The sequence below is a fragment of the Chelonia mydas genome, chromosome 15 (genome assembly GCF_015237465.2).
Source record: "Chelonia mydas isolate rCheMyd1 chromosome 15, rCheMyd1.pri.v2, whole genome shotgun sequence".
Lineage (NCBI taxonomy): Eukaryota > Metazoa > Chordata > Testudines > Cheloniidae > Chelonia > Chelonia mydas.
Genome location: NC_057856.1, coordinates 28,922,030 through 28,949,673, shown reverse-complemented (window position 1 = coordinate 28,949,673; position 27,644 = coordinate 28,922,030). Strand labels below are relative to the sequence as shown.

General features: G+C 42.6%; 1 protein-coding gene across 6 annotated transcripts in view; it reads left to right on the top strand.

Moving 5' to 3' along the window:
• CORO1C (coronin 1C) overlaps positions 1-27,644 on the top strand; it is an 83,626-nt gene that overhangs the window by 37,301 nt on the left and 18,681 nt on the right. For 3 of the 6 annotated variants that reach the window (XM_043529992.1, XM_037879266.2, XM_027820840.3), the window contains exons 2-3: positions 4,792-4,991; positions 22,563-22,685. In XM_043529992.1, coding sequence (XP_043385927.1) covers positions 4,792-4,991; positions 22,563-22,685 — 323 coding nt within the window. Of the gene's footprint in view, positions 1-3,553; positions 3,875-4,791; positions 4,992-22,562; positions 22,686-27,644 lie in introns of those variants that run through there. The other 3 variants (XM_027820838.2, XM_027820839.3, XM_037879264.2) reach the window with 3 other exon arrangements.

Genomic DNA, 27,644 nt, shown 5'->3' with positions numbered 1-27,644 from the left:
TGCAAGCTGTATACACAGTAAAGCTTACATTTTACTGGCATGTCCCTGTTCCCAGTATTAAAGACAACAAATTGAAAAATTCCTGTATATGTTGTGCTGAGATTGGGCAAGTTGGGGTTACTTGCAGGAACATAGATTTTAAGTACTGGCTTTACCTTTTCTAAAACAAGATTTTTAATGTTTTGACCCACCATGGAGTGGGAAGAATGCTAAACAATGAACAGTATTGCAAAGTCTTCCTGAAAACATATACAAAGCCTGCCCTGCTCGCCTGTCTTACCTGGATGACTAATATTTTAGTTGCTCATCAGAAGAAATTACTCACCCCAGGTAAATGAGCAAGTAAAACTTTGCTGCAGAGCATTGTACCTGTGAGATGCGTTATCTGGTGAGAAATAGTTGAGCTGAGTGTGCACAGTTCCGGTTGGGTCTAGTTATTGCAACACATGGTGTTTGAGAGCAACCCTCTATCTTCTCCCCATCAATGGGTTTGGCTAATTCCTAAGTGCAATACCTGTGTGTCCTGGCAAGATGTGAAGTGAGTGACTGTTGAGAGAAGAAAGTTTCATCAAAATTAGAGCAGAGGGTTATAAAAATCTGGAAAGCACAGCTCTATGCTGCAGTATTGCCAACCCCAAGCATTTCAAAATCATGAGATTGGCTTAAAAACAATGATACTTATAAAAATAAATCTGGGGAGTTTTATAGTTACCTTCTGGTTTCTGAGTCCCTAGAATTCATGTTTTGAGGCTTTTCTTTGCAATCATGAGGGTTAGAAAGTCTGGGGGCAGGGGTAATTGGAAAGCTGTAATCCTAATGTAATCACAGGACTCCAGGAGCTGAAGCTTAAAAAATACACATTGAGAGACTTACTGTAAAATTGTGAGAATTAGCAATACTTATCATATCTTTCATATAAATTGTATACCAGAATGTTTTACAGCAAGTCAGTGTCAGTTTAAGTGTTGAATAATAGCAAAGGGAAAAAAGAAATGAAGATATTGAGCTCTCATGTTTGGAGAAGATTTTGGGGGCAGTAATACTTTTGTTGAACATTTTACCTATTTTGAGGTATTGTCTGTTTTTAAGGTGTAACATACATAAGCCAGGGTAAAAGCAGGTGTCTTAATTGTGCATCTCTCCAAGTTGCTGGCATTGTGCAAATAACTGCTGATCAGAATGACGACATGGCCTCCTAAAGGTAACTTTTTTTGTACTGAAACTCCCTATGTTTGTACAGCTCCTAGCACAGTGGAGTTCTGGGCCATGACTAAGGCTCTACTACAGTACCAGATAAGGGTCTTTTTAGAAGTGCTGTTGATCAGATCTAAAAGATTTAATAATGCGAATTACTAGTTAGGTGAGATACTGAATTTTTTACATGACTTATCTTAATTGAGACCCTGACAACTTACTCGTACAATCCTTGGCCCTTCTTGGGGGCATTCATTCCAGCAGCTGGAAATGCTTACGACAGGTGCGTTTTGGCACAGACGGTACAAGTGATTTGCTTGAGATCACACAGTGAGTCCGTGGCAAAACTGGGAATGGAACCAGGGTCTCCTGACTCAGTCACCTGCTCTGAACACTCCTTCCTGTTTGGGATCATTAAAATTCCCATGCCACTTCTCAAGCAGTAGGCTTGCCTTCCTGTTGTTTTGGCAGAATCCCACCTTAAATTATTACATACAGGTCTATTTAGCGTATCCCCCTCCTGCCAATTCAGCTTGGGACAGCTTGCTCTTCCCTTCCTCTCTGAAAAAACTGCAGCATTGTTGGCAGAGTAGCTGTGGTATTCCATCGCACAGATGAGTGTGTTTCAGTGATAGGGGATGGAGTATCTGCCAGTTCGTATATTAGTTTGTTTCTAATGTGCTCTGGACTCCTACTGGATGAAAACTATTCTATATGTCAGGCTTCAACGATTCCATTGCAGCTGCTGCACAGATCTGAACATTTTCTGTCATGGTGCTGCTATGGCTTGTGTGTGTAAAAAGTTTATTCGTGTTTGTGGGTCACTTGGGTTTTTCATTCTGATTGCGCAGTTTATGTCAGAGGTGTGTGGAGCTTGGGATAAGGCCCCTTTTTAGACTTTTTGCTACACATACTGCATATTTTAACAAACGTTTGGATATTAGCTCGTTAATTTTCAGTTATTCACTTCGTAAATGTTGAGGAGGCATAACCCCGTCTAATAATACCATCCTTACTTTTTCTGCAGTGCTGCTTTTCTCTAGATGTTCACAAAATTTTATATTTAAAACAGCTGCTTTTCTTTTAAGCTACAGGCGTTTGTAATAAAGTGCTAATTGTGGCACTTCTGTCGTTCAAAACCAGCTAATTTATTGTGGGAAATTTAATGAAGCCCTGATGAAAATAGCCCTCCCCCCTCCTGTACACGCATAGGTGAGACTGTGTGCTGTCTTAAACAATCACTTAGGTTTCCTGGCTGAATTGGAGAGACCTGAAAATAGGTGAATCTATCCACGATCTAGTGGTTTGGGTTATGTTATCTAATGGAGAAGAGACTCTAGGAAGCTGAGCTGTAAATGTGTCTGGTCATCCTTAGTTTTCTTCAGAGTGAGGGCAAGGCTAACTATTTGGGCAATTTCATTATGTTCTTGATAGACTGAATAGCTGTTTGATGCTAGTACAATAAAACTAATACTAGTGAGAAATACTTAAAAAAAAAAAAAAAAAAAAGTCTGGACTGGATAGGTCAAGAGACTTGGAATAATTTCGAGAGCTTTTTGCCTCTAGGTCGCTGGTTTGAACTCAGTTAAGGTCATCAGTGGCTGCAAGTCATTACCATCCCACAGCTGTTTGGCCTGTGTGAAAGCCGTTGGTGGTCTCTATCCTATTCCTAGATAGACAGAGATCCACATTGCAGAAATCACCACTGTAACTGGGACATGTATTATCCATCTCTGAAAGGAAACCCATGAGTGCCTGGGCATGGAGGCGAGCTCCTGCCTTTTTCTGGCAATGTGTGGCATTTAGTAGAAGCTTCTGCTCGCTGCTTTGGCTTTGCTGCATGGGGTGTGTCTCTGTGAACCAGTGGCTTCGTTCTCCAGTGCTGTCAGTCCAGCAGATTTAACCAGTGCTACCATTTCACTTTAAATGTATGGTCTGCTTAATCTGTAGATTTTTAGGTTTGGGGAAAGTCTGCTGTGCAGATGTCCTGCTCAGAGTTCTGGTGCTCAGTATTTGACGTTGTCACCACAGGCATGGGGATTTTGCAGGAAAGAGACAAATTGCAGAGAATTTCTCATATTTATGTGGAAACTTGAGGTACTTCACTGAGTAATTGAGTTTTCTATTAAGAGTGATATAAATTTTCTTTTAATTGTACGACTACTTGGCCAATTCTGGTGAGAGCTTTACTCCAGATGTACAGACCATTAACTTCTTAGCTCCCAGACTTTTTACAAATAAGCAGTTCTTAAGCCTGTCTTGCAGTGTACTTGCGTGCAGAGTTCTGGAAGTTAAAATGGGATGTGTGTTTTGAGTAACCTTTCACAATTTTTGCTTGCAGGCAGACTATGCACACATAAGTACACCCACTGTGTGGTGTGAAAAAGCATTTCAGTTTATCACTTCACTGCAGGAATAATCAGAACCAATATTTCCTTAACAAGTAGCTTTGTGAACTGGAGCAGCATTTTCCCAATCCTGGTGTGTAACCATGGACTTATGGAGAGGCAAACTTAGAGCAGGACTCTGATTTCTGTTGCTCAGAGATTGGGCATTGCAGAAGTCCTTTTCACATCTCTAAAGGCAAGAAGGTACGTGGAGGTTCCTCACTTACCTGTGAACTGATAAATTGTGGAGGAGAAAATCTCTTACAATGGGAAGACTCCTTTGATGTTTTTTGGTAAGTTTCAGAAGGGATCAATCTGGAAGTTGGAGATGCTAATGGAAAATATACTACCACTCACTCCCCTTGAGACCCAGTGTTCCTATGGAGTGTTACCCCCGTGCGGTCTATGCAGAGGCGGGGGGGGGGGGGGGGAGCTGGAATTTTCCATGCCAGTCAACTTCCCTCTATTCTAACTCAAGACAATTAGTTTCTTAGGCAGAGGAGGAGCAATGCAAACAAGCTAACAAAGTTAATTCAAGGTTTCAGAGTAGTTAATTCAAGTCATTAGCTTGTTTCCCTTCTCCCTGCTTAGGAAAGAAACTTATTTTCAAAGAGTTTTTTGAGTTAGTATAAAGTAAGCTAGCTAGCTTGTGAAACCACTTCACAGAAGTACCTGTTTCTGAGAGTTTTATCTACATCAAAAAACAAAATACATTTCTCATCCCGTGCCCCCATATGATTTTTAAATATGTAGAAACTTACCTTAAAAACCCATTGAGTTGGGTGCTTTTTTACTGGAATAAAAGGAAAAAAAACCACAATAGGGAAAATGCCATTCTTTGTGGAAAATTAGTCTTACCATTTTTGTTGTAAAATACAATATTGGTTTAAAAAAATCTAATTCTGTTATGCTTGGTACAAGTCAGTGTAATTCTGAAGTCTTATTTAAAAAAAAATAGAACTTACCCTTTAAAACCAGTTGTTACGAGCGCTATTTGAACTGTAGAGTGGTCAGGATCTGAAACTGGGCATCTGTATGTGTAGGAGTAAAGAATGAAAGCTGCTGCATCTCCTGCAATACCGGGTACTTGTCTGACTCTTTTTTTGAGTTCACTAGCATATGTAGGCAGGTGGGTTCTAGAAAAACAGACCAGACAACATGCACTTAACTGGCCAAGTTTTTCTGAAACTCCTGTTCTCTTTCTCCGCAGACACAATGAGGCGAGTGGTACGACAGAGCAAATTTCGGCATGTGTTTGGGCAAGCAGTGAAAAATGACCAGTGTTATGACGACATCCGGGTTTCCCGTGTTACCTGGGATAGTTCCTTTTGTGTAGTAAACCCCAAATTTGTTGCAATAATCATAGAAGCTAGTGGTGGTGGAGCGTTCCTGGTGCTGCCCTTGCACAAGGTAGGTGCTTTTGAAAGTTTCTCGTTATTGCCTCTGTAGAGTGAAGCTATCATCTCAACATTATTTATGAACCAGACTGAGCCTGGGAAGTCTTGCTTCAGAGCTGTTTTTTGGAATGACCAATGCCAGTTTCTGATGCCATTAGATGGAGTCTTGCATGCCTCAGTAATCATTCCAATGCTTCCTTTAAATGAAACACAGTAAATAAAAATGGTTTGCTTGACTAATTTGGACCAGCTCTGTATGAAAAAAGTACATGATTAGAATGATGTGCTACCACAAAGAAATTGTTTACTATAGTGATGGTCCATTCTTTTACCATCAGGAATTTAGCTTTCTAAGATACCCAGGTATCTCCTAGGTCTCAGTGCAGTATTGCATTAATCACTTTCTGCATTTGACAAGCAACAGATAGGTGGCAAAATAAAGAATAAGAATCAGACAGCCTCCTTTTTCAGTCTTCAAAGACCCTGTTGCCATGAGGTCTTTGAGTATATGTCTGCACAGGCATAAAAGACCTGCAGCATGGCCACGGCTGGCCCGGGTGAGGTGAGTTGAGCTGCGGGGATAAAAATTGCTTTGTAGACAATCAGACTTGGGCTGGAGCCCAAGCTCTGGGACCTTTCACCCTTGCAGGGTTCCACAGCTCAGGCTCCAGCCCGAGCCTGAACGTCTACACAACATTTGTTCAGTCCAGAGCCCGAGCACTGCGAGCCCAAATCAGTTGACCCAGACTAGTCACCGTTTCTGTTTTTAAATCCATGTATAGATGTACCCGAAGAATCAGATGACCACCTCCTGTTCCAGCTGCGGTTTGGCTCTTTAGGATAGTCTTTCGCTCTAGGCTCTACCTGTTCAATGCTGGTGTAATACCAGAATAACCCAAGTGAGATAACGGCTCCTGCCACATCTCCAACCATTCTCTGAGATCACATGAATGATTCCCTGTGCAGACTGCTACTGCGCTTCGGCGAGAGCCCTGTTATCTTCAGCAGCTGGAGTATGATGGGGGGAGACATTCCACATATCTCTGACAGAGATATTTTAAGATTCTATACAAGCAAGAGGCAGCTATAACTGATAAATAACCATACAGGGAAGCTGTATTATACGACCACCTCTGGTTCCCTACTTCTTCATTAGACTTATTTCTGTAACCTCATAAATATATGCACTCACTTCACAAAACCTATTGTCCCAAAGGCAAATACAGAATGCAGGATAACTGCTTAAATGGAAGGACGTGGGGAGAGACGGTTGGAAGAGATCAGCGCTGGGAGGCTTCATGACAGCCTTTGCAACTATGGCATGAGAAAGTATGAAGCAGTAGGGTGGTGTCTCGTAGATATATCAAAGGAAAATAAGGGTATGTCTATATATGTAAAGTGCTGCAGCTGTGCCGCTGCAGCGCGTCCAGTGAAGACGCTCTATGCCGACGGGAGAGAGCTCTCCCATTGGCATAAAGAGCGCCTCCGTGAGCGGCAGAAGCAGCTCTCCCACCAACACAGGACTGTGCACACAAGCTCTTATTCGTGTAACTTATGCCGCTCAGGGGGGTGGAATATTCACCCCTGTGAGTGACATAAGTTTTGCCGACATAGGCTGTAGTGTAGACATACCTTGGGGTGATTGTGTGTAAGGACTGAGGCTATCTCTGCAGTGGGTCACAAAATACCTTTTGTTTTCTGTGCTGGAAAGAATTATTCAAGCTCCCCTTTTGATAGATTGACTTTTATCACAGTCAGTTGGTAAGTCTTTCATAAACTCATTTAAAGGATTTGTAACTGAAATTATCAGCTTGATCACTTCATGTGCTATCTATTTTAAAAAAAAAACAAAAAAACAAACCCTAAAACCCTGAATACATCACCATTGACTCTTGTTTCACAGCACTAGTCTCTCTTCAAAAGAGGACTGTCATTTTGGAAGAGGGCTAAGATTATGACAAAACAAGAGAGTACATTGGTCCAGGATGATTGGGGGGAAACAGAAAAAAGAATAGCCCAGTCTGCAAAAGTGTGTATGTGGGATCTCTAAGTGAGCTGTAGCTCATGAAAGCTTATGCTCAAATAAATTTGTTAGTCTCTAAGGTGCCACAAGTCCTCCTTTTCTTTTTGCGAATACAGACTAACACGGCTGCTACTTTGAAACCTCTCCAAAACTGTAACTCTGGCTTCATGGAAGCATTAGTTAGGAGCATAGGCGTGGCCTTACCAGCTCAGACAAGTGGTCCATCTAGTCATGTATCCCATCTGACACTTAACTGAACCTGGTGTATTCCTCTGCTTGATTGGGGATTGACGTACCAGGCGAGAAGTATCTTCCTAACCCAAGCAGTGATATATAATAGCGCCACTAGGCTAGTGGTCCCCAAACTTTTCAGGGTCACCCCCCCCCCACTACGCTCAGTGATATCTTGAGGCAATGCGTTCCATAACTTAATTGTGTTGCATAAGTATTTCCTTACACGTCAAAATTTCTTTTAATTTCATGGCTTGTTCCCTTGTTCTTGTTTTAGGAGTGTTGTTTTTTACTTGTTTGTAACTCATTATTTTATATCCCTTTCATCATGACTGCTCTTGCACTTCTCCTGTCTCAGCTAAACACTTCCAGTGTCTACAGTCTTTTCTTATCAAAGTCTGTTCTGGCTTCTAATCTTTTTATTGCCCATCACTGGAGCACTCCTACTTCAGCTATATCTTTTGAGATAGGGTGACCAGAATTAAGCACAGTGTTCACATGAAGTGTGTCTCATACCATTGATTTATATATTCACATTATAATATTTTCACTATTCTCTTCCGTTCCTTAAACATCAGAGTGTTTTATTTTCTGATGGCCACCATTCACTGAGCAGAAGTTTTCACTGAGCTGTCCGCAAATGGCTTTCACTAACATCCTTGCCATCATGTTCACTTTCAAAAGGACTGATTTAAATTTTTTGTTTTTTGATGATTTCCATAAAACTACACTCTGTGCAATCCTGAGAGACCAGGGAGCTGCCAGAGTCAGAAGGGAGAGAACCTCCTTCTCCGCTTAATTGCAACGGAACTATCAAATTCCTCACTTAGCGTGTGGGTCTCTGCAAAGTACTTTTAATGTGGCTTGACCTATTATGAAGGGTTAGAGCAAACCCATGTTATAAAAGGTCTGTATAATCTTGAAAGTAAACAGCTTATTTTCTCAAATTTGTCTTTTCCTTTACGTTTTCAATAAAGTTTTTTGTGTTTTTTGGGGGGGGGGGGGGTTTGTGGTAACAGTTTTTGGTTCTATTCAAGTGGCTGTCCACAGTCTTACATGGACATTTGACATAAAGTGCAAAGGCTAAAGAATGGTAAATGTTGAGGTGAGATGGCTGATTTATCAATTGTTAAACATTATCAAGGCCTTTTTTTATTAAGGCATCTGTCATGCCCTAGAATACCCCTCCTTTTAAAAGGAAGTGAAACATTTATTTCTTCTTCCCAGCATCTCTACTTGTTGTTGCTGTCAGTTGATAAGCAAAGCTTGTGTAAAAAAACAATCTTTGATTTGTGGCTTCTGCCATGGAACATTGTTTTTCTCTGACTCTGCGGAAGCCTGACTGGTTCAGGAGCAAACAGGTTTTGAGCCCCAGCATCCGTGGAACATCTGACTAGCTTGGAGCAAACATGCCTCCCCCATCTTCTTGTGCATAGAAGGCCCACATTGCTGATGCCAAGCTGACTCATCTAGGCCATGCTGGGAGAGAACAGCTACGCCAACACAATTCGGAAAGCACCCAGAGGCTCAGATTCAGCATATTTGCAGCCTTCTACATTCAAAGGGGACCCTTCTGCTTACACCAGCCTCTCTAAACTCTGGAGCGTGATGGCTGCAGCCAGTATGGTGGTCTTTCTACCTGGCTTCAATGCGTTCTTGCCGAGTCTGGGGTTGAGAATGGGTCCGCCGAAAACAATATGTTCAAACTCCCAGTGCAGCTCTGATACCCTTAATTAGTCTGTCACCATGAGAGAGTGTTTTCTGGAGTGGATTGTATGTGTGTTTGAAGATCACCACCAGCGCAGCTAAACCAAAATGCCTGCCCTGCAGCTCTTTAGAATCGTGTCACTAGTTTGGCAAGTTCTTCAAAGATTTTTCTGCTGTTCTTTGCATGTGAAAGAGATGTGCAAAGCTGTGTGTGGAATATATACAAATTAATTACCTAAATATACTACACTGTCAAATTTTTGGTTAAAGCACTTGGGTAAACAAATCTAAAATTGCTTATGAGTTTAAAACCTTTATAATTGATACTCTGCAAGCAGAGTATCCTATTGAATGCTTGACTTACAGCAGTTTTATTTGTGTGGTGCACATTTAATGCATTCAGGGCCAAAACCAGATCCTAGCACCTAGCCAGACCACAAGTGGGAGGATGAAGAAGGGTCAGTAGTTGAAGTAGCCTACATGGGATAGTGACATGCCTTTCACTGTGGGGGGTGGGGGGGGAATGGGAGGATCAGAGAAGCAGATCCTCTAGGCTGTCTACATGCTGCCATATGAGGGGCTCCCTGATCAAGTCTACATCTCCATCCCTGTATGACTCCCCCACACTCTCATCCCTTGTCTAGAGTCCTCTGTGATGGCCAGGATGGATTCCCCACCTGCTTCTGTAGAACTTCAGAAGTTGTTTTTGGCCCCTTCTGTGGGAGCTTCCTGTAGGGAGACACTCAGGAGCTGAGCCCTAATGCCGTTGGTGGCCAGTCCCCACCCAGAACTTGAATCATCTTCACACAGCACACCTTTCTAAAGAAGTCTTAGGAGCTTTCCAACCAAACCTGTTTCATGGTTGCTCTTGGGTTCGAAGTGAAAGTGTCGCACTGGGGACACACAGGCAGAGATTTGAACTGCCTCCCGCCCTTCCTCGTGGAGGCTACATCGTATTCTCCCACTAGTATTAAGGTCCCGGCTGGTTAGGCAATACCAATAGCATGTCTTGTGCCGTAGGTGGGAGATAGATGCATCTTCTTGAACTGTTTTAGCAGCATAGGGGGGTGACTTAATGATTTTAAATACATCTAGACTTCCTGAAACCACCTATTCAAATCCCAGCAGGGTCAGCCCTTCATCCTTCCGGGGAGGAACAATTGAGTACCGCACACAGACTTTAAAAGCCATGGCCCTCTGTACGAAGATACCACGGAACTTGCAAGAGAAGGGGTTGCCCAAAAATTCCTTCTCCCGCGCAGTTGTGCAGCAGGCTTTGCTTGCTGTCCTCCGCTCCCGAGGCAGCTTCCTTTCAGCGGGTCTGCGTGCATTTGGCTCACGAAGCACTTCGGGATGAAAGGCAGGCGCTGCAGTGAAATAAAACGCTACTGTTAGTGAAGCGTGTTCAGCGCCCGCCTGCCCTTTGATTCTGGCTCGTGGCTCCTGTAAATCTGTCTGCTCCGTGGTGGCACCTGGAAATGTGAAATGGACGGTGGTGGGGGTGAGCCAAGGGGATGGAGGAGGCACCAGGTGCTGAATAATTAGGGCACGGACTGGCACAGTCCCAGCGCGCTCTAGTCTCATTACCATATGAAGTGCAAGCAAATGGCTTTTATATTTGCTCCCAATGAATGTGTTTGCCGTATTTTTAAATAAAAATGGTCACGCTGAGCCCAAAGTCCGGGCACAGAGCCCCACGCAATGTCCCCCCCGGGGGTGATTTTTGATTATACTGAGTGATTTTTGCCTGTGCCCTGGCAGATGAATGGCTCTTCCCTCCCCCACCCCACCCCAGTGATGAGCGGCTTATTCTTCTTTGTGTTTCTCCTTGGCCCTGCCTCGGCTGCTGCATTTCACTGATATGTCTCACAGCAGCAGCACTGCAGGGCTCCTGACAGTGGTTTTTACCATATATGGTCATTACGGCTCTTTGGGCTGTCAGACATCCCGAATAATTTCCACCCTTTGCTTTGATTGGCCACGTTGGGCTAGGACTGGAGGATGGTGGGATAGGGGCTGTACTGTACCCGAGACAAGTGTACGGGCTAGTTAACTCTTAGATTCCTGGATCGGATCACTTGCCAAAGGGGTTACTGACCCCCCTGTTTTGGGGTTTTTTTTGTGAGTTTCTGCTGTCCGTAGGCGAGTCTTCACATGTGAAGAGCTCTTGGCAGTGCCTCTTGAAATGTAATATGGACAGGGATTGGGAAAAATGAGTGGAAATCAATACTGTTAACACATCCCTGCTGGATCCTTGGCTCTCCCTACCCTTTTGAGGAATGGAGGGATGTGGCTGATGCCCGGAATTACAGCAAGCTCTGCTTAGCAGTCTAATTACACTGAATTGTTTTAAAACCCCACGTTTGTTCCTTAAATGCCTTTTTGGGGTGAATGGTGGTGCTGCCTCAAGTGGGAGCTGGGCTGGTGGTGTAATCCCTCTGCGCCCCGCCTGGATTTCTTTGCCAGCACAGTTCAGAGTGACAGTGTAACCGACGCAAAGAGATTTTAAACCACGCTTTCCATTTTTATTTAGAACAGCTGGCTGGATGTGAAGTGCCTAGTGCTTTAGTCTCTGAGCCACGCAAGCCCTGTGTTTGCTGCCAGTTTTGGGGGGAGGGGGGAGATTGTCATGAGGCCCCCTCTGGCAGCTACTGGGTGAGTGGGTGGAGATGCGTGGAGGCCGGAGGCCTACAGATTGTCTCCATTCATGCTGTTTTACCAGCAAAACAAATCCCGATGCTGGTTTAGTAGTCAGACTTGTGCAGCTGATTCTTTCCTTTCTGGCTTGCTGTTGAAATGCTTTGTCTGAGTTTCTTGTAATTTTTGGTGCATGCATATGTAGGGAATTCACCATTTCCAGTGCTAGAGAGAGAGAGACAGCCTGTTTTAGACCATGGTTTGGTCTTTAAAAAGAGAAGTATCAAATGGAATTACCCACATTCAGCTACATGCTTATAATACTAAGACTCGGATTTTATACTGGCCATAGCCAGGAAATTATGGAACCAAACGCCTTAGTTTCCCACTGCGTTGCATGGATGCTTGAGACGTGATACTGTAGGTTTTACCCACTATGCAGACTGCAGGAACGAAGTGCAGCATGTTGTAGCTGCTGTGTCTTTAACCTTGGAACTTCCTTGCTTTTAAGAGTTAGTCATTCATTTCCTTTGCCTCTCTTCCCAACACATCACTTTGGGTGTGTCGGAGAGGACGCCTCCGATAAACGTCACTGAAGATCCCCATGAATTGATCTCTAATTTTTAATCTTTGTTCCATGAAATTTAGCCAGGCGTCGTCGTCGCCCAGATATCTCTATCCAAAATCCACGTATGGCCCGAGCACCATGGGATCGGAGATTTTGACCTAATCCACTTTTATCCTTAATCTGCTGCAAGGGGTCGCTATTGAGCTTCATCAAGCCTTCTGCTGAAATGAGCATGCTGCAAATACAGTAACTTCAGCTCCTGCTTGCTCCTAGGCACGAACTGTTGGGCCCGATTTACAGCTACTTCTCCAGCATAGCAAAGCAGGACAGTTTGTCGTCATTCATGGAATTAAGAACCAGTAAGGCAGACAAGTGGGGAAGAAACACTCCTGTTCACACCCGATTGAGATCTTTGATGTGAATGGAATTGAGGGATGCTGGGATTTTGTCTAGTTAACTTGCTGTTCAATTTTCTGGGTGTTCGTTAGGAGTGCTTTCACAGCTCATTGCATAAGACCACAGAGTCATTACTGTACCAAAGACCCTAATTCATTAAGGGTACATCTATACTGCAAAAAACAATCCCCAAACCAAACCAAAAAACACGTGCAACCCTCCGGTAGCTAGTCTCAGACCCCAGATCAACTGACTCAGACTCATGGGGCTCAGGCTGCGGGGCTAAAAATAGCCGTGTAGATGTTTCTGCCTGTGCTCTGAAACCTGGCCTGGGGGATGGGTCTCAGAGCCTGGGCTCCAGCCTGAGTGGGAACATCTACACCGCTATTTTGAGCCCTGTGAGCCCAAGTCAGTTGACCTGGCTCCGAGACTTGCTGCTGTGGGTTTTTTGGCAGTCTTTCATAGGTACCACCATCTGTAGTGGATATTTTAAGCAGCTGTGTGGTGATCAGCTGCTTTGAATAAAACATTGAACTTTGAACGATGAACTTGGTCTTGTCTCTTAACCACGTTGGGGCAGAGGCCATGCCTCCTCCTCTTCTGTGCAGTGCAATGTACTTATTTAGCTTTGTACAGAGGATTGAAGCTGAGCAGCATCCGTGGTTGAAGGAACTGGGCTGCGTGGGATATGCCTGCCTATTTCTGACAGATCTCTGCCCTAGTAAAAGGGGGAAAGCTCTTATATTCCCTGATAGACTGGGGGAAGTGACTTGAAAATATATCCGGATTTAACACACCCGTGTACTGTAACGGTTAAGTCCACACATCCCCAGAGTAATTTGAGATACATTTTTTATATCTCTTTACAAAATCTTTGCAGCTTGCCTTTTGGAAAAAAAGCTGTGGCAAAAGGTTCCTCTTCTTTACTTAAACCGATCTCTCCTAAGAAGGCTGCCAACAGCTGAAATCATGTAGAGTAAGGTCTTTGAGAGAGAGGGATGATGCCTGTTGTTTGTGCATGTGACTGAGGGCTTACTCAGACCCATTTGGCTAAACCTTTTGTTAGATTTGTCCTTTGCGTGTTTGCCGCCTTATGACTGTGTTTCTAAACTGGCAGCATTTCCACCGAAACCCTGAACCTACTATTACAAATAACATATATAAGGTGCTTGCACACCCAAGAAATGCTGATAATCTGTCAGTGACATGTTACCATGTCTCATGATTCAGCCATGGGGGGGTGTGTGTGTGTGTGTGTGTGAGTGTGAGAATGAATCAAGTGTTTCTGCTCTGGCCGATATTCACTGAACCCTTCTAGCTGTTTAGATGGAGTGGTGATGGAAGGACATGAATTAAAATGGGCTGTGACTGACTTAAGTTTTGCTGCCATTGAGGGGCTCTCAACACTTAATGTCTCGGTTTTTTAGATTAAAATTTGGCATGCGAGATTGAAGCCCAGGAGGAAGGTTCTTCCCTAATTTTTGATAAACCTCTGTCTAGCTGTGCACCTTTGTATTTTATTGGGAAGAGACCAGAATTAAAGATTTGCATCTTTTTCATCCACTTATTGGAGAAACTTGGGCAACTTTAAAATACTCTGCAAGACTGTCTCATTTGCATTCAGGCAGCAGTCAGGTTGAAAGCAAAGACCAATGTTAGATTACTTCAGAGTCTTAAAGCCTGAGGAACAAATAGAAGTAGTCTGAAGGAGCTGCTCCTGACAGTTTATGGGCATGTTGGCATGAAGGGGGACTGGCATGGTTAACTGGCACTGCTGAGAGTCAATACATGGATACTTGCCCAATCTGGAATTATCACCTGCAGATCAGATTTCTTGGTCTCTGCCCTCCTCTCTCATATGTATTTATAGCAATGCTGGGAATGCTGCTGAAGTTGACAGTGAAATCTTGAAAATCCTGGTCCAGCGCTTCAGCCATTTAAAATTTCTGGTATAAGCAAACTGCAAATCCAGATGCAAAACTAGTTTTGCAGAACTGGTTAGAATTTGATACTTTTTTTGTGATCTGTCCAAATGTATCCTGTTTTTTCAGCCCACTCCCTCCTTGTCTGCTTTTTTTAACAGCCCTATATTGGTCCAGCCTGGCCTAGTAGACAAGTTGGATTGGATATGGCTCCCACTGGAGCATGTGAACGCCACTTGATGGTCACCTAGATGGGGTTGCTCGAATGACTTTCTCCTATAGTGCTTCCAGCCAAGTTAAGAGCTTAGACGGATTCCCGTACATGGCAATACCATGTTGCCCAAAGCCCAGTGGTCTATGTTGAGTCCAGGAATGTTTTTCTGCCCAAACTCTAGATGATAAATTCAATGATCACTTCAAAGTATTTTCAAGGTCTCATTGTAGCAGTAGAATGGGCTTTAGAACTCAACTCTCCTGACCCCTGCTGTCATCACAGGACAACACTTTTTCCTCTTGTGTGAGTTTGTTTCTAAACTCCGTTGAAGCCCTTTTGGTGGGATGCGGAAGGGTGCAGATTGAAACAGCTGAGAGGTTTAATTCTGGAAAGTTGTGCAGGGTTTTTCTCCAGAATGCAGGAGTAGCAATCAGATGTTCAGCTTGGCTGTTCCAGTTCAGCTACCGAACACCCAGTTCATTGCAGTGGGAGCTAGCCGTTTGTCTTGTTTAAAAAGCCAGCGTGTGTGAGAGCAGCTGATCGCTACAGCTAATTTTGTGGAGGATTCTGGGGATTAGCATACATTTTCCAGTGCAAAGCATCCCTCAGAACTATTTTAGTTGTAGAGTCCATTGTAACCAACCCTTATCTCTCTCTCCTTTTCTGGTCAGCTATAAGCACATGGCACAAACAATGAAGTCATCCCACTGCTGCATTTCTAGTCTCCCTGCGGGCATGAAATAAATCTTGTTTCTGCTGCAAACTACACTAGGCTGATGACACTCCTGAAACTCTCCAGAGTACCTTGAGCACTAATACCAAATCTGCTGGGGCACAATCATAACATGGCTTTAAAGCTCTGCATCTCATTCAGACTGATCAGAGTGGATTTGTTTTGCGAGAAACATTCCTGTCCATTGCTGCAGCCCTTCTTCCCTTCCTCTTTGTCTGTCTATCAACTTAGATTTAGGCACTTCAGAGCACATACCTGAAGTCCACAGATCTCTGAATACCATGCACACCTATGGAGCTGTGGAAATAATGAATGATCAACCGAGCTGGAGCAGAGCATTGTGTATGGATTTCTGGAAGATATAAGGAAAATCCAACTGCAATATTTAGCTATGAATGCTTTAAAGGTTTCAATAGCTTGTTTGTCACTGTGACACACAGCACAGTGGGCCTTTTGGGAGTAACAGTCCTCATTTTGAGGATTAGCCATGGATGCCTTGGTTGGTTGGCTGGATGACTAATAGCCATTTGTCATGGTCAGGAATGAGCAATACACTTTCATTACATCCTGCCATATTTTTTTTTTTTTTATTCTAACAGCCTCTTATGTGACCATCTGGCATGGCTATGGATGGGTGTTCTGTGGCCACAGCAGTTCACATTAAGCTTCAGTGACAAGTTCTAGGTTTGTGAGACTGAGTTTATTGTAGGGAGAGTAGAAATCAAGTCCTGTCCCAGTCTGAGCAGTGCATCTCTGAAGTAAAAAAGTTACTGGTCAATTAGCATTTCAAACCCAGCCTTTGTGATCTGATTTCCTTCTCCAAACCCCTTCCTCAGCATGCAGATAGTGGAATCGCTTTCACTTGTGCAATCTGATGCTGCTTCCCTGTTTTCAGTTGTGATCTTACTGAGCACAACACAAAATCAGAGGAAGCAGCTGTTCTCTGCACATATTTTTACTGTAATCCATGAACTGTTTCCTCTGACCAACTGCCCTTTCCTGGCAGAGAATCAGTTGTAAAAGACATTCAAATGATTTAATAACACTGTCACTTTTAGCAGCTATTTTTCTGTGCTGCTTATCCATCTCTTCTGGACTTAATCACAGAAGTTTCTTGCCCATCTCTTTCAGGAACTTTGTTTTGGGAGGCGTGAAACAGCTAGATGACTTTATTTGGTAAAGTTAACCTACCGCCTGCTAAAGGACTTGAATATTGAGCATGCATCTCTTAGCCTAAACCATCCAGCCTGCTAAAATCTTAATCTTTTAATTCGCCTTTCTGGATTGGCTTCATTATGTACTAAATGTAAAACCACATCCATTGAACTATCATAAATTGTTACTGTGATGTATTGCTCATCCTAAATGGTAATGGATTATGAAAAGGGTTTAATTTCTCATAGTTGTACTGAGTTAATATTAAGCTGTGTATCAACACTTGAGACTTACTGTAAATCCTTAACTAATTAAAAGATTACATTTAAAAAAACCTGCAAGGATTATGGCAGGATGAAAACCCACCAGTTTGGCATAGAAGATGCAAACTTTGTACTACACTTCACTATCGTGTAGTCTTGCATGCATTTGAAGAGTTTTAAAAACTTTGAATGTGGCATCCCTCAACTGTAGTGGCATTTCTAGTATCGAAGTCCAAAATGACTGTCCCTAGATTCTTCATCTTGGGTCTTTCATTTTTGTGAATGTTTCATAATGTAGTGTCCTGTATTTAATTCACCTGTTTGTAACGCTTTCCTATAGTGCTTTACTTTTTCAAAGCATGTACAAATATTCACCCTCACATCGCAAAGGAAGTATCCTATTGTTTAGCTGGGGAGACTAGGAACAATAATTGACATTTTCCAAACCCATACAGCGGCAAAGCTGGGATTAGAACTAGGGAGCTCCTGACTTCCAGCCTGCACTTTACTCCACTAGATGCAATATCCTGCTGTCTCCCTCTTTTATTTTTGGAACACTCCAGAAGAGCAATTCAGCAGAAAGGGGATTCTTCAATGGATGACTCCCATGTCACTAAACTGAACCAAAACCCCAAACTCTTTCAATGCACCTTTCCACCCAAGTGATCCCAGAGTGCTTTAGACTCATCCAAAGCTTGGTTTCTACTATTGCTGGAATGGGGCCTCCAAGGGAAGAGGCAGCCAGGAGCATTTTGCACCAGCAATCTTACAAAGCTGGTTTAGAGATGCAGCCAAGGTTCAATATCCAGTTGAAAGTAGAGGGAAAGTACTGACTCCTAACAAGGTTAACCTTGGTAGCCTGGATCAGTTCTAAAGCCCCTATCCTCGTGAACAGTGCCCAGTGGTCCCAAATCTCAGTCAGGCTCTCATCTGAAAGGTGCCCCCTTTCCTGCCCACCCTGAACCATGCTGGGGCACTGGCTCAGTGTTGAGTAATAAAATAAAATGTGGCAGTTCCTGAGTTTTCTTTAGAAGGCTCCTGTCGAGCAGTAACAGTGTGTGTTCCTGCTTAGCTTTTGTGACCTGAGACCTGCCTCCGTCCAGTGTCTTGTAGCTATAAAGGAGATGTTGCGGATCTAGCTCTGAAGGGGTTACATGAATTTTGGCCTGTTGACAGCACTGCTGATTCCGTTCTTGAGGGGAATCCTTTCAAATCTAAAACATTTTTTAAAATGTATCTGTGAGCACGGCTCTTCCTCTTTCACTAGGGTTTTAGGAGAATCTCCTGGTTTCCTATGTGCTGTTTTTAAGACCGGCTGTTCTTGTTCCTGACCACAATTCACTAGCTCCTCCACAGATGTTCAGAGCTCTTCTTTCATCTTTGCCGTACTGCTAGACACCAGGGCAGTATTTCATTCAGTCAACCATTATGTCCCTTTACATTGTCTTGCTTAGTTATTTTTATTTGTGCTTTTGGGAGAGCGTTCTGTGTGGGCCAGAGTCAGTGACTGTATTACCCTTTCAGTCTAGTAATGGCTCAGTTATTCATGGCAGCAGCAGGGTCTTCTCCCTAAATGTAAAAATCAGTGATCTATGGCCATTTGTACTGCTGAGATAAGTTTCCTTTTGTGTCTGCTAGAACATCTAATGTAACTGCGTAGTGTGGAGCCTGTGGTCCTGTCTTATGTATGTGGGTGGCATGGTACGCAGTCACTTGCTTGCACTGTGGGAATGCTGGTCACCTGCACTTTTGTGAATAAATACACTGCACATCACTTGCCGTGTAGCTCTCCCAGCATCTTCCTCCAAACTTGTTAATAGATAAACATTTCTCCCCGCCAGTTTGTGGCTAATGGCCTTTATTTGTTACTTCCTAGTCGCCTCTTTTTCCATCTTTTTGCTCCTGGTTGAAGTGATAAGTGTTTCTGCTGTAGTAATAATCACCCTGATGGTTTCCGTAAAGGAAAGGGGTATGCATTATAAATCGTAGAGAGAAATTACTGTTCACCTGTAACAAAGGAACATTTCTGCAGACTTTTGACTGACCTCTTCACTGTATAACTCAGTTATTTTCTCCTCTCAGTTTGAACACTTAAAGTGCAGCTCTGCTCTGAAAAGGGACTAAAAATACCACTTTCTTACTGTTGCTGATGGGTGCCTCTGGGTGGCTAAGCTCTGCAAAGTCAATGGGGTGCCACAGTCCGTATGAACAGTGGTCTGTCTTATCAATACTAAACTATACCAGAGAGTCTGTCTGCATTTTAAAGGGACGGGGGCTGCTGGCTCCCACTCCCCACATCCTTTCAGTGGAGCCCCAGATTCACTACCCCCAGGGACAGCTGGAGTACCAAATGCAGTGGGGGCTTGCTGGGGCTAACCTGCGTGGCTGGTAGACTGGAGTCTGCTGCCTCCTTGTAGGGGCATGGCACTAGTGAGTGCCCTTCTTGAGGGCAGTTTCCCTGAAGCTCTTCAGGGATTCCTCTTGGGAGCTGTAGAGCTAATGTCCATGCTCTGCCAGAGCCACCTGCCAACTGACTTGAACTTCCTGCTTTTAAACCCTCTTGCACCCATTGCATGATTGATAGGGCTGGAGGGGTGGAGTCAGCCTGGCTCACTGTAGCTCTTTAATCACTTGTCACCATGTGGGGCATCACACTTACCAAGAACAGCTGCTCCCCTGTGTTCTGGGTTATATCTAGTCACTTAAGTGACAAGAATGAGTTTTGCTACAATTTATTTGTTACATTCTCTTAGCTGCAGCATGGTTAAGATGGATTTATTTTCTCCTCCTTGTGCGTTCTGAACAGAATTGTTTCCGGGGTTCCAGTTACAGAACCAGTCAGTTCCATGTGTTAATCCTAACTGAAGACCATGGGTTTGCACAGGTGTTGCTGAGCTGATAATCTGAAGACGGCGGAGTTTGGCAGGAATCAGTGGCCTATTTTGGCTCCCAGTTCTGTTGTGGCTATCAGTAGCCAAAAAAGAAAGAATCCATTTTGATTCTCAGAGCTCAGGTGGTTTGCAAGGCTGGGTATAAAAAAAAAAATCTTTATTTGTAAATGGAGCACATTTATTCACAAGTCACTGATAGACGATAAATATGGAGACCAATCATGTCATTTTTAATGTTATTTCAGAGTACAACAGCTTATTGAGCTAATGGTACTACAAGATAGCTAGTTTTAAAATGAGCTGCATTTTAGAAAATGAGAAGCATGAAGTACAATCATTTAGGAGGATAAGCTTGTAACACAGTCTTCTGTTTGCTTGCAGACTTGGTGTTCAGGCTTTATCTTGATCATGCAGACAGGAAAAATTTTCTAGTTTAATTCATTTGTTCAAACTGATATTTTTCTCCCAATAAGAATCTTGATGATGATTGTTACAAACCCAAATCTAGACTGGCAAGTGCTCACTTTTCTCAGTCTGCAACTAATCATTGTAGCCCCCTCTTTTGCTAAGAAAATTAATTAAAAGCCTTACCTAGGAATGGCCATTTATTTATTTACATTTGCAGACAGTACCTTACATGACCATCTATTCCTTTTGATTTAGCTCTTTAGTTTGGATTTAATTTGTGGCGTGTCTTTTAAAAGATGCTCAGTTTTGAAATGTTAGACTGTTTTTTTTTAAAAGTTGATATTTTAAAATGTGGTGACTTCATACATCAGTTTGTTGTTTAACCTGTTTATATGTTTTACCTTGTTGCATGCAAAAAGGCATAAGTAGATTCTAGCTCTCAATTTGAGAGTTTCTGGTTTATTATTTGTATTGTTTGAGTCTTCAACATTTTAATTTTAAAAGATTTCAGAAGCAACTGAGGAATTGAGACAGGGACACCATTGTTTGTTGAGCCTGAATTTAGGTTTTTAGGAAATGGTTGCGCCTTGTTTTTATAACTGCATTGACTTGTATTCCCTTAGATCTACATCTTGTTTTATTCTTGACAAATACATCTTAATGTCAATAGTACTTGAAAGCTAATGTCCAGCCCCTTTGTAAATCCTTCTATGTAGAGAACTTGGAATTGAATAATCATCTCCATGGGAATTACTAACAGTCATGTGAAGGCAGCTCACGCCCCAGGGTCAGGAAACCACCACACAGTAGAATTGAGACTCGATTGCAGCTCTTTATATGTAAAGAAACTAGAATCCGGTCAGGAACTTCGCTGAACCCCTTCTTATAGGTCATAACTTTGCAAAAGGAAAGGACATGGTCCGCTTGAAATCTAGTCAGTTTTAAAGAATGAGTTGAAGACAATTTCAGGTACTGCACCTGCCCAAATCCTCCTTCCAATCTTTCCAATTTATTTGAGCATAAGCTTTCGTGAGCTACAGCTCACTTCATGTAGCTCACGAAAGCTTATGCTCAAATAAATTGGTTAGTCTCTAAGGTGCCACAAGTATTCCTGTTCTTTTTGCGAATACAGACTAACACGGCTGCTACTCTGAAACCTTCCAATCTTTACAGTTTTTAGTCACATTTCCCTATCTGAAAAAAATATTGATTTACTTGTTTTTGTGTGAAAGACCAAAAGGAACAGAAGAAACCGTGCGAATGACTTAATATAAAATGTTCCTTTTTTAATTTTCACTTACAGCAAGCTCAAGTGTTTTGCACCAATAGTAGGTAATAAAAGATTATCAGACAATAGAGCGATGTCGAAGCTGCCAGAGTCCTTTTGTTGTAGTACCAGTGAACAATTTGAGTAATTGAAAGAACTATAAATTACTAGAATTCTGTCTTCTCAAACTCAGATGAACACCAGGCAGTAGCTAATTTTCTTGTAAGATTTATCCTTCCAATTGGCTTGATTTAGGCAAGTGCTCTAGAGATTTGCTAACCTCTTGATAGAAATGTGAATAATTTTTGTTGCAAATAAGTGTGGAAATTGTTTTTATAGAGAATCTTGTCACTCTCTTGGTCCCCGTCCAGTTCCTAGTGCAGAGAGATCCACATCACAAATGGCACTAATTGATGGTCTTGTCAGTCAGCAGTTTGGGCAAGGATTGAATGGGCTATGCAGACAGAACTCTCACCGTAGACAAACTCCTTCCAGTAGAAGGCAAAGATGTCTCCTGGTGGGTAGGTTGGTGTATCTATGGGAAGTCTGCATGGGTGACTTTTCTTTTCTGGGAATAGAGGGGTACACTCTGCACAGCTGTCATGTGTTTTCCACAAAAACTAAATTCCTGAAAGGTGACAACAGTTAAGCTGTGAAGAAGTTCCAGTGTCCAGAACGCCCCTTTGATATAACTCTTATCTTGGGTATCTGTAACTGTTGCCAGTCTCCACAAAAAAATTTAGGGTGGCAAAATAAGAACCTTTTATACTCCTTGCTATGTGGGGGACACAACTAAGCAGGTGCCACCACTCCATAATCCCACACAGTCAGGAGAACTTGAGGGTCTAACTTCCTTTGCCAGAAGTATGTCCCAGTAACACCCATTGGAGCTGGGCTGGCAAAGCAGACACGTTGCTGAGAGAAGAAAGCCCCCATGTTTGCTGCAGGTCTGTGTATGTACATGTCTCAAAGTCAGAAATTGTCAGGATATTGATGAGTCTGGGGCAGTGCTGCATGAGAGTCATAAACACACGAAATTAAGGCTTATGAAATTGTTGTTTGGAGGAGATGGTGGAGTAGAGTGTGGGAAATGTTCTTTTACCCTGTGAAATGCTGTGTGTTGCCTGGTTTGGTCTGCACATTACAGCTCTCCCTCTTTCTTCCTTTAGACAGGTAGAATTGACAAGTCATACCCAACAGTATGTGGTCACACAGGACCGGTGCTTGACATAGACTGGAGTCCCCATAATGATCAAGTCATTGCCAGTGGTTCTGAGGACTGCACTGTCATGGTAAGTTAATAAAAAGCATATTTAAAAGCCTGAGACCTGGTTTCTATTTAGAAAACTTCACTTGTGTTTGATCTTCAAATAAAATTTCTTTGGAAAAGTATTGGGTGAGCTTTTATGGTACTGATGCTTCATTGACTTCAGAAATAATTCCACTAGAGAGGCTATTCCAGCTTAAGAGTTGACTGTGCAGGTGACACTCTGCTCTGCCTCTGCCTCTGTTTGCCAGAAGCTGGGAATGAGCCACAGGGGATGGATCACTTGATGATCACCTGTTCTGTACATTCCCTCTGGGGCACCTGGCATGGGCCACTGTCAGAAGACAGGATGCTGGGCTAGATGGACATTTGGTCTGACCCAGTGTGGCCGTTCTTATGTTTTGATGTGGGGCAAACAGAACTGAACAGAGCGTTCAACATGTGGGTGCACCATGGACTTATTTATTGGCATTATGATATTTTGTCATATTTTCTATCCCTTTCCTAAAAGTTCCTAACACACCATTAGCCCTTTTTGACAGCTGCTGCACATTGAGTGGAAGTTTTCAGAGAACTATCCACAGTAACTCCAAGATCTTGTTCTTGGGTGGTAACAGCTAATTTAGAACCCAACATTGTGTGTATATATATAGTTGGCATTATTTTTTCCAATGTCCTTTACTTTGCATTTCTCAATGTTGAATTTCATCTGCCATTTTGTTCCCTTGACACCCATTTTTGTGAGATTCCTCTAACTCCTTGCAGTGTGTTTTGGACTCAACTGTCTTGAATAATTTTTTCTTCTGCAAACTATGCCACTTCACTGTTCGCACCCCCTTTTCCAGTTCATTAATGAATCTGTTGAACAGCAGAGGTCCCAGTACAGATCCTTGGGGGACCCTACTGTTCACCTCACTTCATTATAAAAAAATAATGATTTATTCCTACCCTTTGTTTCCTGCCTTTTAACCAGTAACTGATTCATGAGAGGACCTTCTCTCTTATCCCATGGCTGCTTAATTTCCTTAAGAGCCTTTAGTGAGGGACCTTGTCAAAGACTTTCTGAAAATCCATGTATGCTGTATCAACTGGATCACCCTTATCTACAGACTTCTTGATTTCCCTCAAATAATTCTAATAAATAAGTGAGGCAAAACTTTCCTTTATAAAAGCCATGTTGACTCTTCCCCAACATATCGTATTTATCTGTGTGTCTGATAATTCTGATCTTTACTACAGTTTCTGCCAATTTGTCCGGTACTTAATTCTGGCTTGCTGGCCTACAGTTGCGAGGATTTCCTCTGGAGCTCCTTTTAAAAATTTGGCATTCTGGTCCATCAGGTACAGAGGCTGATTTCAGTGATAGGTTACATATTACAGTTGTTCAATTTCATATTTGGGTTCCTTCAGAACTCTTGGGTAAATACCATTTGGTCCCAGTGACTTATAACTTTTTAGTTTATACTTTTTTTAATAAAACTTCTTCTATTGACACATCAATCTGGGATGGTACTTCAGAAAGCTGATTCTGCAGCCTGAAGATGCCATGTGTGCCCTATATATGCCTCAAGCATGTCTGATATTTGAGACCTCTAGTCCAAGTGGTTAGAGCAGAGGATTAGGAGTTAGGACCTCCTGCGTTCTATTTCCATCTTTGCCACTGATCTACTTTATAGCCTTAGGCAAGCTCTGCTGAGGTTTAACTGTTTGCAGGGTGCTTCGAGAGCCGCAGATAAAAGGTGCTGTACATCTGATCTAAGTGAAATATTTGAAGTACTTACCCCAGGTGTAAATTTTCCACCAAAAATTTGTATGAAAATGCTAAACCTTTAGGCCAGCTCATCCCTGTAAGACCTTCTTTATTAAGATGGATGCACTAGCCTTTGTAAACATACACAATTAGGCCTGATTTACTCGTGGGGGGGGGGGGGGGAATCGATCTAAGTATGTGAATAATGTAGCTGAAGTCAGCGTACTTAGATCTACTTACCATGGTGTCTTCACTGCAGTAAGTCGACGGGTGACGCTCTCCTGTCGACTCCACTTGCGCCTCTCGCCCTGGTAGAGTACCGGAGTTGATGAGTGTGTGCTCGGCAGTCGATTTATTGTGTCTTGACTAGACACGATAAATCAAACCCCGCTGGATCGATCGCTGCCCGTCGATCCAGATCCAGCAGGTAATGTAGACAAGCCCTTAGTGTCTTTGCTTTGGGTGCAAAGAAATGAGAGCAGGAAAAATTCACATGCCTGTCTCTAGTCTATAGAAATAGGTCCTTAATATATTGGAAGAACATTCTTCTGTGTCCCCATGATACAAAAACAAATCATGCCGAACCAACCTTATTTCTTCCTTTGATAGAGTTACTAGCCTAGTGGATAGGGAGAAGCAGTAGACCTGATATATCTTTAATTTTAATAAGAGTTCTGACACAGTCCCACATGACATTCTCATTAGTAAACTAGGAAATGTGGTCTAGATGAAATTATTATAAGTTGGCTGCACAACTTGTTGAAAGACCACACTCAAGGAGTAGTTGTCAATTGTTTGCTGTCAGACTGGGAGGTTTCAGAGTAGCAGCCGTGTTAGTCTGTATCTGCAAAAAGAACAGGAGGACTTGTGGCACCTTAGAGACTAACAAATTTATTTGAGCATAAGCTTTCATGAGCTACAGCTCACTTCATCAGATGCAACGGGGAGGGGTTATCTAGTGGGGTCCTGCAAGGATCAGTCCTAGGTCCAGGCCTAGTCAGTATTTTCTTTAATAACTTGGCCAATGGAGTGGGCAGAATGCTTGTAAAATTTGTGGATGATACCATGCTGGGAGGTGTTGCAAGGGGTTGGAGGACAGGATTAAAATTCAAAATGACCGTGACAAATTGGAGAATTGGTTTGAAATCAAGAAGATGAAATTCAGTAAATAGAGATCCGAAGTATTTCGCTTAGGAAGGAAAAACCAAAGGCACAACTACAAATTGGGGAATAAGTAGCTAGGTGAAAAGGGTCTGGGGTTATAGTGGATCACAAATTGAATCTGAGTCAACAGGGTGATGCAGTTGTGAAAAAAGGCTAATATTCTGAGGTGTATTAACAGGAGTGTTGTATGTAAAACACAGGAGGTAACTGTCCCACTCTACTTGGCCCTGGTGAGGCCTCAGCAGGAGTACTGTGTCCAGTTCTGGGTGCCACGCTCTCTAGGAAAGATGTGGACAAATTGGAGAGATTCCAGAGGAGAGCACCAAAAATGATACAAGGTTTAGAAAACTTGACCTGTGAGGAAAGGATAAAAAAAATTGGACATGTTTAGTCTTGAGAAAAGAGGGCAGAAAGGGGACCTGCTAACGCTCTTCAGATATGTTAACTGCTATTTAGAGGATGGTGATCAGTTGTTCTCCATGACCAGTGAAAGTAGGACAAAGAAGTAATGAGCTTAATCTGCAGCCAAGGAGGTTTACATTCAGGGTAGTTAAGCTTGGGAACAGGCTTCCAAGGGAGGTTGTGGAATCCCCATCACTGGAGGTTAATAACAGGTTGGACATACCCCTGTCAGGGGTGGTCTAGGTTTACTTGATGACTTCTCGAGGTCCCTTCCGGCCCTACATTTCTAAGATTCTGTATTGGAAAAGGAGCATCAGTGGCAAAGACCAGCCTAAGTCCCTCCTCTGATCACTGATACTTATTAGGATGTGGTGCTAAGACTCCCTGCGAGTCCGCCATGTGACAAATGAAGCCTATCTAGATCATACTGGCATGTGAATAATCACACAGAATTACATATCTCCTTTTTAATACTGAGACTGTAAACTCTACAGAGTAGGGCCCTTCCTTTATTCTGTGTTGGCATAGTGCTGATTTACAATGAACCTCAATCTGAGATCTGAGGGAATGCTATCCTGCAATGCAGATCTATTGTTTAAATAAATTTGTTAGTCTCTAAGGTGCCACAAGTCCTCCTTTTCTGTTTTCTAGTAAGTTACCTTACCTTCACTTTCCTGCTCTCTGACAGAAGAATGAGATGAGCAGTTCCCATCATTTCCTCCTCTCTGAATTGCTTTCAGAGAGACTTCCTTTACAGTGCTGTGCTGTGCAGATATGTTGGATATTTCCTTTTGAAGAATGATTCTCTTCTGCCAGCAAATGAGGAACTACTTAGATATTCATGCTTAAGAACCTTGTGAATGACTGTAATGTACTGCAGGTTTTGTATTCAGCTGGAAAATGTTTATTATGGAAGGGCTTATAGAGGATATCAAATGGCTCTTCTCAGATGGGAGGAATTAATTCTAGCATAAGCGAGCAGCCTTTTAAATAAGGTGAACTGGTAGGTTGTTTTCATGGATTGGCCCATAGAAGTTGATTTGGTAAATTTTTTTATTAAATTATTGACCATTGAATGTGTTAAAAATTAAACCAGAGCTCTTGCTCTAACTAGAGGCACAAGATAGCTTAGCTGGAAACACCACGCTAGAAATGCCAATGACCCAAGTCTTGTTTTGTTAGTGTTTTTGTGGCCTTTAATTACCATAGTATCCAAGCACCTCAAACAATGAATTAATCACTCAGATCCTGTGGTGATGGGCATGGTACAAAAATCTAAATAGGACAGTAACCCCCTTCCCCCCCATGAAGTAGGGAAATAGTCTCCTCATGTCCCAGATGGGGAAATTGAGGCACAGAAAGACATAGTGATCTCCCCAAGATGGTGCAGTCATTGGCAGAGCTGGGACTTAAAACCCGGGCCTCCTGATTCACTCCTTTACTTCAACAACCATATATAACAATTTTCATCTCTGAAATGTTTGTAGTAATAAATCTGTCACATCAAGAAACTGACTCACTGAGTTTCTGTTCACTAATTTAGGGAACATGAGCAAATAGCCAGTTATTAATACTCTTTAAGGGTATAAAAGGAAAGCAACCACTGAAAAATGGTGGAACTATCCTTATTCTCGTGTGTGCTTTTAGTCCAAGAAAACCTTCTCTCTT